General features: G+C 40.2%; 1 protein-coding gene across 2 annotated transcripts in view; it reads left to right on the top strand.

Annotated features, from left to right (window-relative positions):
• Nucleotides 1-12,333, top strand: part of CCDC66 (coiled-coil domain containing 66) — a 50,608-nt gene extending 38,275 nt beyond the window's left edge. Inside the window, exons 12-19 of one of the 2 annotated variants that reach the window (XM_040407707.1) lie at nt 3,515-3,676; nt 4,663-4,807; nt 5,706-5,840; nt 6,911-7,419; nt 9,008-9,045; nt 9,312-9,577; nt 11,000-11,127; nt 12,114-12,333. In XM_040407707.1, coding sequence (XP_040263641.1) covers nt 3,515-3,676; nt 4,663-4,807; nt 5,706-5,840; nt 6,911-7,419; nt 9,008-9,045; nt 9,312-9,577; nt 11,000-11,127; nt 12,114-12,167 — 1,437 coding nt within the window. In that variant the 3' untranslated portion in view covers nt 12,168-12,333. Of the gene's footprint in view, nt 1-3,514; nt 3,677-4,662; nt 4,808-5,705; nt 5,841-6,910; nt 7,420-9,004; nt 9,046-9,311; nt 9,578-10,999; nt 11,128-12,113 lie in introns of both variants that reach the window. The other variant, XM_040407706.1, reaches the window with a different exon arrangement.
• Nucleotides 12,334-13,407: the final 1,074 nt, after the last annotated feature.

The raw sequence follows: 13,407 nt of genomic DNA, 5'->3' as shown, positions 1-13,407 counted from the left end.
GAATATTTAATTAATTCAGATCTAGGATGTGTTATTTTTGTGTTCCCTTTATTTTTTTGAGCAGTGTACTTTCTAGGTATCAAAAGTTGTTGCATCTATTCCCACCAGATGGTGTTGTTCCTCGGTGTACACGTGCTGCTGGTAAGTGTTTGTTAGTTAGCGTCTGTTAATTGTCACACAGTATTTGCAATTAGGAGTACAGATCGGTATATCTTATCACAGCACACAGACTCTTGCTATTTCATATAAAGTTATCGATCTATAGCGTTGTACAGCGTGTCACGAGGTCACTGGTTGTTAGGACAGATGGTTTCCTCACGCCTTTGTATATTGCTGATAAGGGGGAAAGTACGGAGATTCCTGGATGTATACAGTTGTTGGCAGGGGTTAATCTTGGGTATATATTCAAATTGGTGAGCAGGTCTTCTCGCCAGACGCGTTTCGAAGTGTCACACTTCTTCCTCAGTGGTTGCCTGCTTTCATTTCCGTTCACCTTTTTTATATCCGGTAATGAGCCCAAAAAAATTGTGGATCTAAAATCCATTCCAGGTTTTCCCACCTGATTGCCAATGATTTAGAGCCATCTGTGGTTTCTTGTTATTTGTTTAAAAAGATCATCTACTAAAACATGGAGTAATGGCATAAAGAATAAAAAATAGAAATAAAAGTAAAATTGATAAGTAGACAATAGACCTAAAGAATGTACTTGGGATAAAAATCAGATAAATACATTGCGCTTCCTAGGGACAGGAAACCACTCATGCTGGGAGGGAAGTACTTCCTTTTTGTGCTCTAGGTTTCCTGTCCCCGGGGGAGGAGTCCATCTCTCTGGTGGTGCTGTCGTGACGTGGTGGTGCTGTCGAGATTTACAGTAAATTAGTCTCAAGAAAAGACCATTATTGTAGGATAGATGTTGGGTCAGCACACCTTAATCCACAGATTTTATTGTTGACATCAAAAACGCAATGTATATTTTTGAAAAAATCCCAAGTACATTCTTTGGGACTATTGTCTACTTATCATTTTTACTTTTTATTTCTATTTTTTATTCTTTATGCCATTACTCTTCATGTTTTAGTAGATGATCTTTTTAAACAAATAACAAGAAACCACAGATGGCTTTAAATCATTGGCAATCAGGTGGGAAAACCTGGAATGGATTTTAGATCCACTACATTTTTTTTGGCTCATTACCGGATATAAAAAGGTGAGAGGAAGTGAAAGCAGGCAACCACTGAGGAAGAAGTGTGACACTTCGAAACGCGTCTGGCGAGACCTGCTCACCAATTTGAATATATACCCAAGATTAACCCCTGCCAACTGGATACATCCAGGAATCTCCGCACTCTCCCCCACATCAGCAATATACAAAGGCGTGAGGAAACCATCTGTCCTAACAACCAGTGACCTCGTGACACGCTGTACAACGCTATAGATCGATAACTTTATATGAAATAGCAAGAGTCTGTGTGCTGTGATAAGATTTACCGATCTGTACTCCTAATTGAAAATACTGTGTGACAATTAACAGATGCTAACTAACAAACACTTACCAGTAGCACGTGTACACCGAGGAACAACACCATCTGGTGGGGAATAGATGCAACTACATGCGTTACACAAAGTATTAGAATCGGAAAGATGCTAAAGACTGCCCTCTAGTGGTCAACAAAAAGACTGCATTACTTTTTATACTTTTTTTTTTTATATATATATATATATATATATATATATATATATATATATATATATATATATAATTTTTAACCTAAAGGTTATTTATTTTGAATTTTTGCATGCATTTTTTTTATAGTGTAAGTACAATTTTTTTAGAGTGTCAATAAAATACATTTATTTAAATTATATCAGTTACCCGTACTCTCTTGCTCTCTGGTGCACGAATGATGTGAGTGCCTGACTAGAAATTTACATTACCAATGATGTTTGTTTAGTTTGTCTGATGGATAACTTTGTTGGAAGTCAGGCTTGCCCCTCCCCAGTTCCGCCTCTTTATTCTTGATGGACGTCTCTGTGTTGAGGCGATGCTCCTGAGAACTTATGCAGGTGCCATTGTCTGTATTGTTTCCAGTGGTTGCCCAAAACAGCTGATTGGTAGCATTACCAGGCGTTTCACCCCCACTGAGATGATATTGAGGATAGGCATCAACATCTAAGAACTGGAAATCCCTTTTAAGATTGGGCTATGACCAGTGAAGAAAATAGCAAATACATTCCATCCGCGTCCCCAGTTTGCTGGCGCTGTGACTCAGCCCTGGGTTCGATGTTACATATTTTTGGGGATTGCCCCAGACTCAGTCTCTTCTGGCAGTCGATCCATAAAGCGCTGTCCTCAATTTTTCAGTTTTCAATCCCGAACACGCCTGTTTTTTTTCCTATTATTTCTATCGGATCTACCAATGAGCGTGCTTCGTAAGTCTTGTCTGTGCTCTTTGGTGATTGCGGCTAGGTTGTGCATCCCTGCGAGGTGGAAATCCTCTTAGTCTCCGACAACTGGCTGCTGGGTTCAGGTGGAGGAGATCCGGAGAATGGAGGAACTTACTTCGCAGCTGCGATCTAAACATAAAGCTTTTCTGGATGCTTGGGCCCCCTGGTTTGTTTTCCAGGACTCTCAGGATTTTCAGAGCCTATTGTCGAGAGAAATTAGACGACTCACTCTGTACTCTTTTATGCCCCCCCCCCCCCACCTATGGTGTTTGTTCGTCAGTGTTTTGTCTGTGTGTAATTGTAGTAGTTGAGATCTGTTTTATGTGTTTTCAATTGTCATGCGCAATCTATTTCAGTTTCCATAGGTACCTGATGCTAGCATTTTTCCATATGGGTACAGGTTTGGAAGAGATGTTCTTCTTGGTCATTTTAGTTAATGGCACCAGGACTGCCTTTATATCAGTGTTTTCTTGCAGTGTACATGCGTAGACTAATATCTTGTAGTTCAAGGACGTATATCACCGCGTACTGCAATTACCCCTCTATTCTGTATTATCTTGACCTCTCATTGTAGTGTTATGTTTTTGAAATATGCTAAGTACTCAGGCTACTTTCCCGGTGCACTTTGTTATTCGTATACATTTAGGGTCCATTCACACGTCCGTTGTTTCTTTCCTGATCTGTTCAGTTTTTTGCAGAACAGATCTGGACCAGTTCTGTACCCATTCATTTTCAATGGGTCCTGAAAAAAAATCAGACATTTGAGCTGTCCGATTTTTTTTCAGGACCCATTGAAAATGAATGGGTACAGAACTGGTCCAGATCTGTTCTGCAAAAAACGGAACAGATCAGGAAAGAAACAACGGACGTGTGAATGGACCCTTAAATAAAGAATAAAAAATGTATAAAAAAATAGCAAATACAAAGTAAGAATCAATGCAGATCCTGAATCGTAAAATGTTTGGAAAAGGTTTTGCCAAAGTTGCTGTACATTCCTCAGAATGTGACCGCTGACCACACCAGTCCAGTATGTCAAATTTACAATCCTGTCTCTTCTTTAACTTGCCAGAAAGCAATAGCGGCTCAAGTAGAAGAAAAGCGCAGGAGAAAGCAGCTGGAAGAAGAGCAAAAACAACAGGAAGAACAGGAGGAGGAGAGGCGACTGGCGAGGGAACAGGAACAGATGAGACAGCAGTATGAGGCAGACTCTCTTAAACAGAAACAAAAAGAAGTACGAGACTGTTCCATTGCAGTCATTATTCTTACAATCTATTGCATGAGGCTGTACCAGGATTCTTGAATATTACTGCTGTTGGTTGATTTATTTTAGAAGACCTTGCTTTGTAAATTAGTATGTTTCACATAGTGTGCCATCCATTTTCACCATTCAGGTTGTCCATGTATCATCTGGGGTTTTAGAGGGTGGGTTCAGGCTGGATTCACCCAGGAAATCCAAGATGCAATATGACTCAAAGGCACCAAATGAAGTATTCACTGCTTGATTTGGAGCACATGAACACATAAGGGTCCATTCACACGTCCGTAGTGTATTTCGGATCCGCAATACACCCGGCCGGCACCCCCATAGAACTGCCTATTCTTGTCCGCTATTGCGGACGAGAATAGGGCATGTTCTATTTTTTTCCGGAGCCGTGGACCGAAAGTTCGGGGCTGCACGCCGGAACTGTGTGCTGTCCGCATCCATCCTACCCCATAAAGAATGAATGGGTGCGCACCTGTTCCGGATAATTGAGTAACGGGTGCGGACACATTCGACCGATGTCTGAATGGACCCTTAGTGATGTTCAAGCATATGGAAGGTGTGCCAAAAAGTTGCCGATATTTGCTATGTAATATAGCAGCGAATACATCATTTCGCGTTGAACTTGTTTTGCATGTTGAATATTCACATCCTGTGCCACCTCTGGGATCCTCATGTATGAAGAGAACAAGGGTTCCCTGACTTTCATTGTATTGAGACAACTGCTTGAATGAAGAGGTGGCCATAGCTTTCTCATAGTCTCTGGGCGTTCTGGAACAAGCCTTGCCACATACCCATTTAATCTGTCTCTTTGTTGGGGACTCTCACCCGTTCTCAACCAGGCGAGGCAGCCATCTCAGTCCAGGTATTTTATTGCCGATCTAAAAAAAAATCTATGGTAAAATGCTGATTTATAACTGATGTTCTGAACTTTGCTATTCTCTGTTAAATACCAGGAAGTTCTTGACCTGAAGACAAGAGAATTGTACCACAGTATGCAGAAGGCCCAAGAAGAAGCACAGCGGTTAAAGCTGGAGCAGCGGATGCGTCACTTACAGCAAAAAGGACATGACATATCTAATCTACAGAAAAATATAGAAGGTAGATGCATACAGCTCTGACATTTCCATGATTGTTTGTTAAAGGTTGAATTTAATTTTCAGTGGGAAACTGATGGAAGGTTATGATTGTGAAGATCCAGCTGGTAGGGAGGCCAATTTTATAAAGGCATACTGATGCACTTTTTAAATTATCACTACAGTGGATGTCAAACTGCACATATTATTAAAGGGGTATCCCATCACAGACAATGGGGGCATATCGCTAAGATATGCCCCCATTGTCTGATAGGTGCGAGTCTCAGAGGTGGGACCTCGCTTATCAGACAATGAGAGCATATCCTAAGGATATGCCCCCATTGTCTGTGATGGGAATACCCCTTTAAAGGGGTTGTCTCATCATGGACAGTGGGGGCATATCGCTAGGATATGCCCCCATTGTCTTATCGGTGCGGGTCACGGCTCTCACAAGCGGTCCAAAACAGATCAGTTTTCATTCTAATCCATTTTGGATGGAAAAGGATCCGCTCAGAATGCATCAGTTTAGTCTCCATTCCGCTTTGGAGACTGACACCAAAACGCTGCTTGCAGCGTCTGATAAAACTGAGCCAAACGGATCCCTCCTGGCACACAATGTAAGTCAATGGGGATGGATCAGTTTTCACTGGCACAATAGAAAACGGATCCGTCCTTTTATTGACTTTCAGTGGTGTTCAAGACGGATACGTCTAGGCTATGTTAAAGATAATACAAATGGATCCGTTCTGAACGGATGCAGACGGTTGTATTATCTGAACGGATCCGTCCATGACGGATTCGCACAAAACACGAGTGTAAAAGTAGCCTAAATTCCTTTGTTACAGTTGTTACTCTGTGAATGCCATCGTCATTTATAATATGTTTTGAAGAGGGTGAACTGTTCTTTTTGTTGTCTGTTTTAGGTGACACAGTGCATCCAGAGACCAGCAGGGCTGCAGGCCGCACCAATGATGTCAGGTCAGATGACACAAACAGTATTAGAAGTCAAAGCGCTTTAACATTGACCTCACCTAGGAAGGACACTGCTGTTCAGACAGGTAATAATTATGGTTACTGGTTAGGACTATTACATTTTTCAGTGGTTTGTGTGTAGAGCTGGACCATGCATTTGTATGTGGTGTTCATTTTGATACATTACAGTTTAGCATCAACCGCTTTTGTGTCAGTAACAAATGGCAGAATTGAATCCATCGCTATTGCCTTCCTTGTTGCACTTTTAGCACTGATCATGAGTATTTCAGAGGGTTTTTATAAAAGGTAAATTTATATTTACAATTTAATACCCCTCAGCTTAACCCTTTCAGCCCCGGAGGGTTTTTTCCATTTTTGTTTTTCACTCCCTGCCTTTCCGAGGTCATAACTTTTATTTATTTTTTCCCCCTTTTCACATAGTATGAGGACTTGTTTTTTGCGGGACAAGTTGCACTTTGTATGCAGTAAATCAATGGTGAAATTACAATGTAGTGGGGAGCTGGAAAAAAATTCCAAATGAGGTGAAATTGGGGGGGGAAAAAACTGCTATTCCGCAACAGTTTTAAGGGTTTTGTTTTTACGGCATTCCCTATACGATAAAACTGACCTGTTACTTTCATTCTCCAGGTCAGTACGATTATGGCGATACCACATATTGATAGTTTTTATTGTGTATTAAAAATTAGTTTTTACTTCACCATATTCTGACCCCTATAACTTTTTGGTGGCTCATTTTTTGCGGGGTAATCTGTACTTTTCATTGATAGTATTTTGTGGTGTGTATCACTTTTTATTTTATTTTTTGTGGGAGGCGATGCCCATGATGTGTTTTTATTTTATTTTTATTGTTTACATATTTTTATTTACATTTTGACGATTAGAGTGTATGTGGGGGAGATTTATCATTTCCTGTACGTCCCAACTCCCTACCAGTGTGACGTATCACAGTATAACATGGGAAAACTCCTTTTACACACAATTGGAAATGTGTAAATGAGTTGTGTAAACCACACATACATTTTCATCATTGTTTTAAATGAGGCTCCATCTTAAAATATTACAGTATCTTCTCCTCTTCATATTAGTTGTGGTCCAGTCTGTCTCAAATATCTTTCTTTGTACCTTTTTTTTATAGATGACTTGAATTTTTTGATGAAGGCAGATCCCATATCCTTTCGCAAGGAGGTGACGTGGAGACATGAACACAATGCCTCTCCTGATATTCCCATAGAGTTAAAAGACCAACAGCGCAAAGCTGAAGTACAAACAAAGAAGTCCCATGTCCAGAGAGACAGAAATGACTCCAGCAAAGAAAACACTAATGCCTACAATGATGTTTACGATCAGTTTGCAAGAACAGAAAAGCAGAGTAAAGATCACGGACGTAAACCAGACTGGAATAAAAACAGACCTCAGAAGAAATACATCCCAGCCTCCGAGCGGTACCCCCGGGGGCTTCAGAAGCAAAGGGAGGAGAACAAAACACGGAGGCAGATAGAGTTGCTGCATTTAGTGGAAAAAAATTCTTCTAATAATTTGTACTTAAGAAAAGGGAATTCCCCCGAAAAGTCTCCAGTTCCTCGAGAAGAAGCCAAGATCTCTCCACATCACGAAGACATAAAAACTACACAGGATGCCAAAAAGGTATTGGTGCTATGGTTCTGCAAATATGGTGTCCAACTAAGACAATGTGCATAAGGGCTCATGCACACTGCCGTTGCCTAGCCATGCCCGTATGGCGGTCCGCAATATGTTGGCACCAGCTGTGTGCACCCTGCATCACGGATGCGGACCCATTCACTTGAAGGAAGGTCTAGTGAGGAATGGAGGCACAAAACCCCATGGATGCTTCCGTGGGATTTCTGTCCATGCCTCCGCACCACAAGAAAAAAGTAGTGCAAGCACTACTTTTTGCGGGACGGACGGACTACGGACCCATTCAAGTTGAATGGGTCTGGATCAGTCTGTGGAATCCGCATGGATGTTGTCCGTGCATTGGGGACCGCAAATTGCGGTCCCCAATGCAGGGAATTGCTGTGAGCATGAGTCCTAATTCTCACAAATATGTCACATATTCAAGAGCTTATTACACCCTTGCATAGTAAAAGGTTAACATATATTAAAGGGAACCTGTCACATTGAAAATGCAATGTAGTCTGCCAGCAGCATGTTATAGAGCAGGAGATACTGAGCTGATTGATAATATTTTCCCATAAATCTATATAAGTAAAACTTATTTTATTCATTTAAATTTCTGTTCATTCTGGGTTTGAAGTCCAGTAGGCGGTCCTATCAGTGATTGACAGCCTCCTCTCTGACTGTGTATATAGAGGCAGTTGTCAATCACTGACAGGACCGCCTCCTGGACTTGAAAGTCTAGAATGAGCAGAAATTTAAATGAATGAAATGCAAGTTATACTAAATATTCTCCCACAAAACTGTACACCAATCTGCTCTACAACATGCTCCCTGCAGCTTACACTGCATTTTTTATGGTGACAGGTTCCTTTTAAATGTGTTACATTTTATTTACTGTGCTTTACTTCTCCAGAGTTACTGTACTTGAGGGCTAAAATCTTTTGCTTGACTAGTCCTGTGTCAGGCAAGATACTCCTTGGGAGGAATTTAATTTGGACCAGAATTCTGGCAGAAAAAAAGTAGCTGATTTTTGCACACAAATGTGTGACTATTTTGATCTTATGCCAATCTCTTAAAAAATTTGCAATCTTACTCAGTATGGGGTGGCATTAAAAAAAACTAACTGTAGTAACATCTCTAGACAAAAGTATTTTAATGTTTAAAGAGGTGCCAAATGTATTAAACAACATGCACCATTTGGAGTAATTATTGCAACACAGACTCAAAATTAACTTTAAAAAAATAATAATCCCCCCTAATGTTTTAGTCTGTTCGGATTTAGATATGGCTGATTATTTACAAACCACTGATGTATGAAAGCTAATGGCACTGCTGCTGTTATAGGAACAGCAGCATAACCCCTGTTCAACTGCTGAAGGTCCTTGCACAGCCAGGTGGGCCGGAAACATGGGAAAACTGAGAAGGTGATGTGGACCTAAACCAGCACTGCGGCCCATTCAGTGGGGTCCCAGAGGTCTGACTCCCACTAGTTATAAAGAGAGTTTATAACCTAGCGATATTCTGTCACTTTTTATATTATGGTAATACATTTTTAAACCATGTACTCTGCAACTTTTTTTTTTTTTTTTAGCAGGAAGACAGAGTGCAGAAAACCGAATCAAATTTCAAGAGGTAAGCGCAGATGTCTTCCATTCTTCTATGTCTTTGTATTTCTCCTAAAACATCGATATCTATGCAGTAATAGCTACTATAGTCTACTGTACACTAAATGTATTGCTTGCATAGCCTACATGTAATTTGCCATCTCCACCCCATGATTGTTGGTGTCTGCTCATTTTAGTATATTGAGGTAAGAAAACCTTTCATTATGGGGCTGTACTTCTTCTGTGCGCAGGGTATGTGTTGCCTTGTTATAAACTAGTGCATTGTCGTCACAGGTCAGACTCTCCACCAGTTCCTGCAGTGAAGAACAGATTACATCAGGCTCAGAAGAGATCCACTGTTACCCCTGTTCCTGCAATTTACAATGGTAATGCTGTGTCCATCCAAAGGCATGTCACCCCGGACCTTGAGAAGTTGGAATCTGACCGACCACCATCTTCACAATTTGTTCCATATGTGCGGACGAAAGAGATTTACTATCTGGATCCTAATGCTCCTATGTCCAGACCCTCAACACATGAGCCCCAGCATAATCCATCAGGTAAGAACCAAATGCAGTACAATCACCATTCACTAACGTGATCCGCTTCTGCGTGTGTTTTCCTTATAAATTCCGTATGAGGACGCCTACTTATTTATAGACTGAATGACTATCTAAATTTTTATTAAATTATTTTATTTCAATGTATGCTGGTTCAATAGTGGAAGTGTCTCCATACAATATATAGATACTACTGGGGCACCTAGCCTTTTTGAATGTCTAAGTGGCTAATTTAACCACGTATGATATACCCTTTGTATCTCCGTATAACTGTTCTAGTGACTGATTATCACCTTGCTTTTCTACTGCTGAAACCTCTATATACATCTGCAAGGGTTTTTCCACATGATATCCTATATACAGTATATAGCCCTGCTTGCAGCATCTGGAAATGGAGAGGTGGTCATGCATGCGCGGCTGCCCCTATTCATTTCTATGGGAGTTCCGAAAACAGCTGAGCTGCTTACTCAGCTATTTTCTATGGGTGCTATATTACGGTTCCATAAAACTAGGTTGTTGTAGCAAACTGTAATACACCCTGACCCGTAGGTGGTGCCTTATGACTGCAGGATCCGATTACACATGGTTTGTTGGTAGTCTACAATCATGTACACACACAGCTGTAGGTATAATGTAAACTGAGCAGAGTGCATTTCCTATTTTAGTGGGGAGAGAAGTTACTTCCCCACTCATCTGAAAATGGAGTATCTGCTGTGCAACGAAACAATTAGGCCTCTTTCACACAAACAATGCATTCAGTGAAACTCTCACCATTTTGCAAGCAAGTTCAGTCCGATTTTTTTTTTTCACGCAAGTGCAATGCGTTTTGATGCGTTTTTCACACACGTGAAAAAAAACTGAAGCTTTACAAACATCATCTCCTAGCAACCATCAGTGAAAAATGCATTGCATCCGCTACATAAACTTTCTTTTTTTCTTCACTCATCTGTTCTGCATTGTGTGAAAATCACAGCATGTTTTATATTCTGCGTTTTTTCACGCAGCCCTGGCCCCATAGAAGTGAATGGGGCTTCAGTGAAAAATGCATTGCATCCGGATGCAATGTGTTTTTCACTGATGGTTGCTAAGAGATGTTTTAGTAATCCTTCAGATTTAAATAAATCAAAACGGATTACACTTGCGCAGAACACTTAAGACACTGACCGCAAATGCAGACAAAACTTGCTTGTGAAATGGTGCGAGTTTCACTGAAAGCATCCTGAGTCAATCCGCATCATTCGTGTGTAAGAGGCCTTAGGCTTGTTTAATATTAGTATCACTGGGCCCCAGAGTACACATTAGATTATTACCTGATCCCACACAAAATCTCCAAAATTTATGAAGATAGTAACTTGTATATTAAAAAGTGCCTAAGGGTTTCTATAGTATTATGAGTTCTGAACAAAATGCCCTTCTCTTTAGGCAAAGACCAGGAATCTCGGCAAATATTCAACTCTAATCATGCAAAAGACCCTTTATTGAATCCTAATGTTGTCAGAAATAAGGACCGACAACAGGCAATACTGAGGGGACTGTCAGAATTACGAAAGGTTTGTATTGTCTTTATTCGGGATAAGAGTACTTTCACACTTGCGGTAGAGTGATCCGGCAAAACGTATGGCATTTGTAAGACTGATCAGGATCCTGATCAGTCAGAAAAATGCATTGAAATGCCGGATCCGTCTTTCCGGCGTCATCCGGTATTTTGAATGCACTAATACATTCCTATGGAAAAAAAAATTCAGGCAAGTCTTCAGTTTTTTGTGGCAAACGTTGAGAAAGATCAATTTTTTATATATATATATATATATATATATATATATATATATATATATATATATATATATATATATATATTTTAAACTGATTGCAAATCCTCAGAAAAACCCATCTCTATTAGGCCTCATGCACACGGCCAGGGTATGGATCCGCATCCAAGCCACATTTTTTTGCGGCTCGCGTGCAGACCTATTCACTTTAATGGGGCTGCAAAAGATGCGGACAGCACTCTGTGCGCTGTCTGCATTCGTTGCTCCGTTCCGTGTCCCCGCAAAAAAAAAAAAGCATGCCCTATTGTCCGTTTTGCGGACAAGAATAGGCATTTCTATTATGGGCAGCCTGTCCCACATGCACATGACCGGCAGCCGTGTTTTGCGGATGCGCAAAACACGGCACGGTCATGTGAATGTAGCCTTAGTGATAGGAGTCTGACTCTCAGCTCCCCTGCCGAGCAGATGTTTAACAATCACAGCACTGTACTTCAATTAACGGCAGCCTGGTATTATAATTCACTACAGCTTGTTGCTTTCAAGTGCACAGGACTGAGCTTTTATACCCAGCCCAACGAGTACTAATAGTATGGAGCAGTGTAAACTGTGAAAGGGCCATGACACTTTCCTGTAATCATCACTTACAAATACACAGGTTAAGCACAAATGTAAAATAACAGTGTGTGAATATACATGTAATGTATGTGTACTGGTAGTAAAGAGCTGTGATTATGCTGATTTTACAACTTTTCTTCATTTTGCTTTAGGGTTTGCTTCAGAAACAAAGGGAACTGGAGACCGGGTTGATGCCAGATGTTTAAAATGTTGGAGTAGACTTGTGTCCCAATACGTGTTATAACCTTGGCCTGTGTGTGTTTGACTCATTATTATGTTAACTAGATGCACTGTAACATGATCAATGTGAATTATGTGTTTGCTGCTGTTTTGTGTATTTATCAAACCTCTCATAGGAGTGTTTGTCAATTTTGTAGACTTTGTTTTTAATAAAAATTATTTTTGTAATGTTTATTTTAAACTTATTTTCTCAGTCATTGTGGATCTGCTGCAATCCATTGCTTCTCTGTTTTCTAGGTTCCCATATTATGCTCCTTTAGGGTACTTTCACACTAGCGGTTTTTGTTTTCCGGTATTGAGTTCTGTCACAGGAGCTTAATACCGGGAAAAAACTGATCAGTTTTATCCTAATGCATTCTGAATGGAGAGCATTCCGTTCAGTATGTATCAGTTCAGTTCATCTTACGTTTTTTTGGCTGGAAAAAAATACTGCAGCATGCTGCAGTTTTCTCTCCGGCCAAAAATCCTGACCACTTGCCGGATCCGACATTAATTACCATTAAACTGTATTAAGGCCGGATCCAGCACCAAGTGTTTAGGCAAAACTGATCCGGTTTTCTGGTCGGCGCAGACCTTCAACCACTTAAGGACCACAGGTTTATACCCTCCTAAAGACCAGGCCCTTTTTTACAAATCGGCACTCCACAACTTTAGCGGTTTATTGCTCGGTCATGCAACTTGCCACCCAAATGAATTTTACCTCCTTTTCTTCTCACTAATAGAGCTTTCATTTGGTGGTATTTCATTGCTGCTGACATTTTTACTTTTTTTGTTATTAATCGAAATTTAACGATTTTTTTGCAAAAAAATGACATTTTTCACTTTCAGTTGCAAAAAAAACTACATCCATATATAAATTTTTCTTTAAATTTATTGTTCTACATGTCTTTGATAAAAAAAAAATGTTTGGGTAGAAAAAAAAATGGTTTGGGTAAAAGTTATAGCGTTTACAAACTATGGTACAAAAATTTGAATTTCTGCTTTTTGAAGCAGCTCTGACTTTCTGAGCACCTGTCATGTTTCCTGAGGTTCTACAATGGCCAGACAGTACAAACACCCCACAAATGACCCCATTTCGGAAAGTAGACACCCTAAGGTATTCGCTGATGGGCATAGTGAGTTCATAGAACTTTTTATTTTTTGTCACAAGTTAGCGGAAAATGATGATTTTTTTTTTTCTTACAAAGTCTCATATTCCACTAACTT

Source organism: Bufo bufo, chromosome 9 (assembly GCF_905171765.1).
Source record: "Bufo bufo chromosome 9, aBufBuf1.1, whole genome shotgun sequence".
Lineage (NCBI taxonomy): Eukaryota > Metazoa > Chordata > Amphibia > Anura > Bufonidae > Bufo > Bufo bufo.
This window is presented reverse-complemented; position numbering and strand designations above follow the sequence as displayed.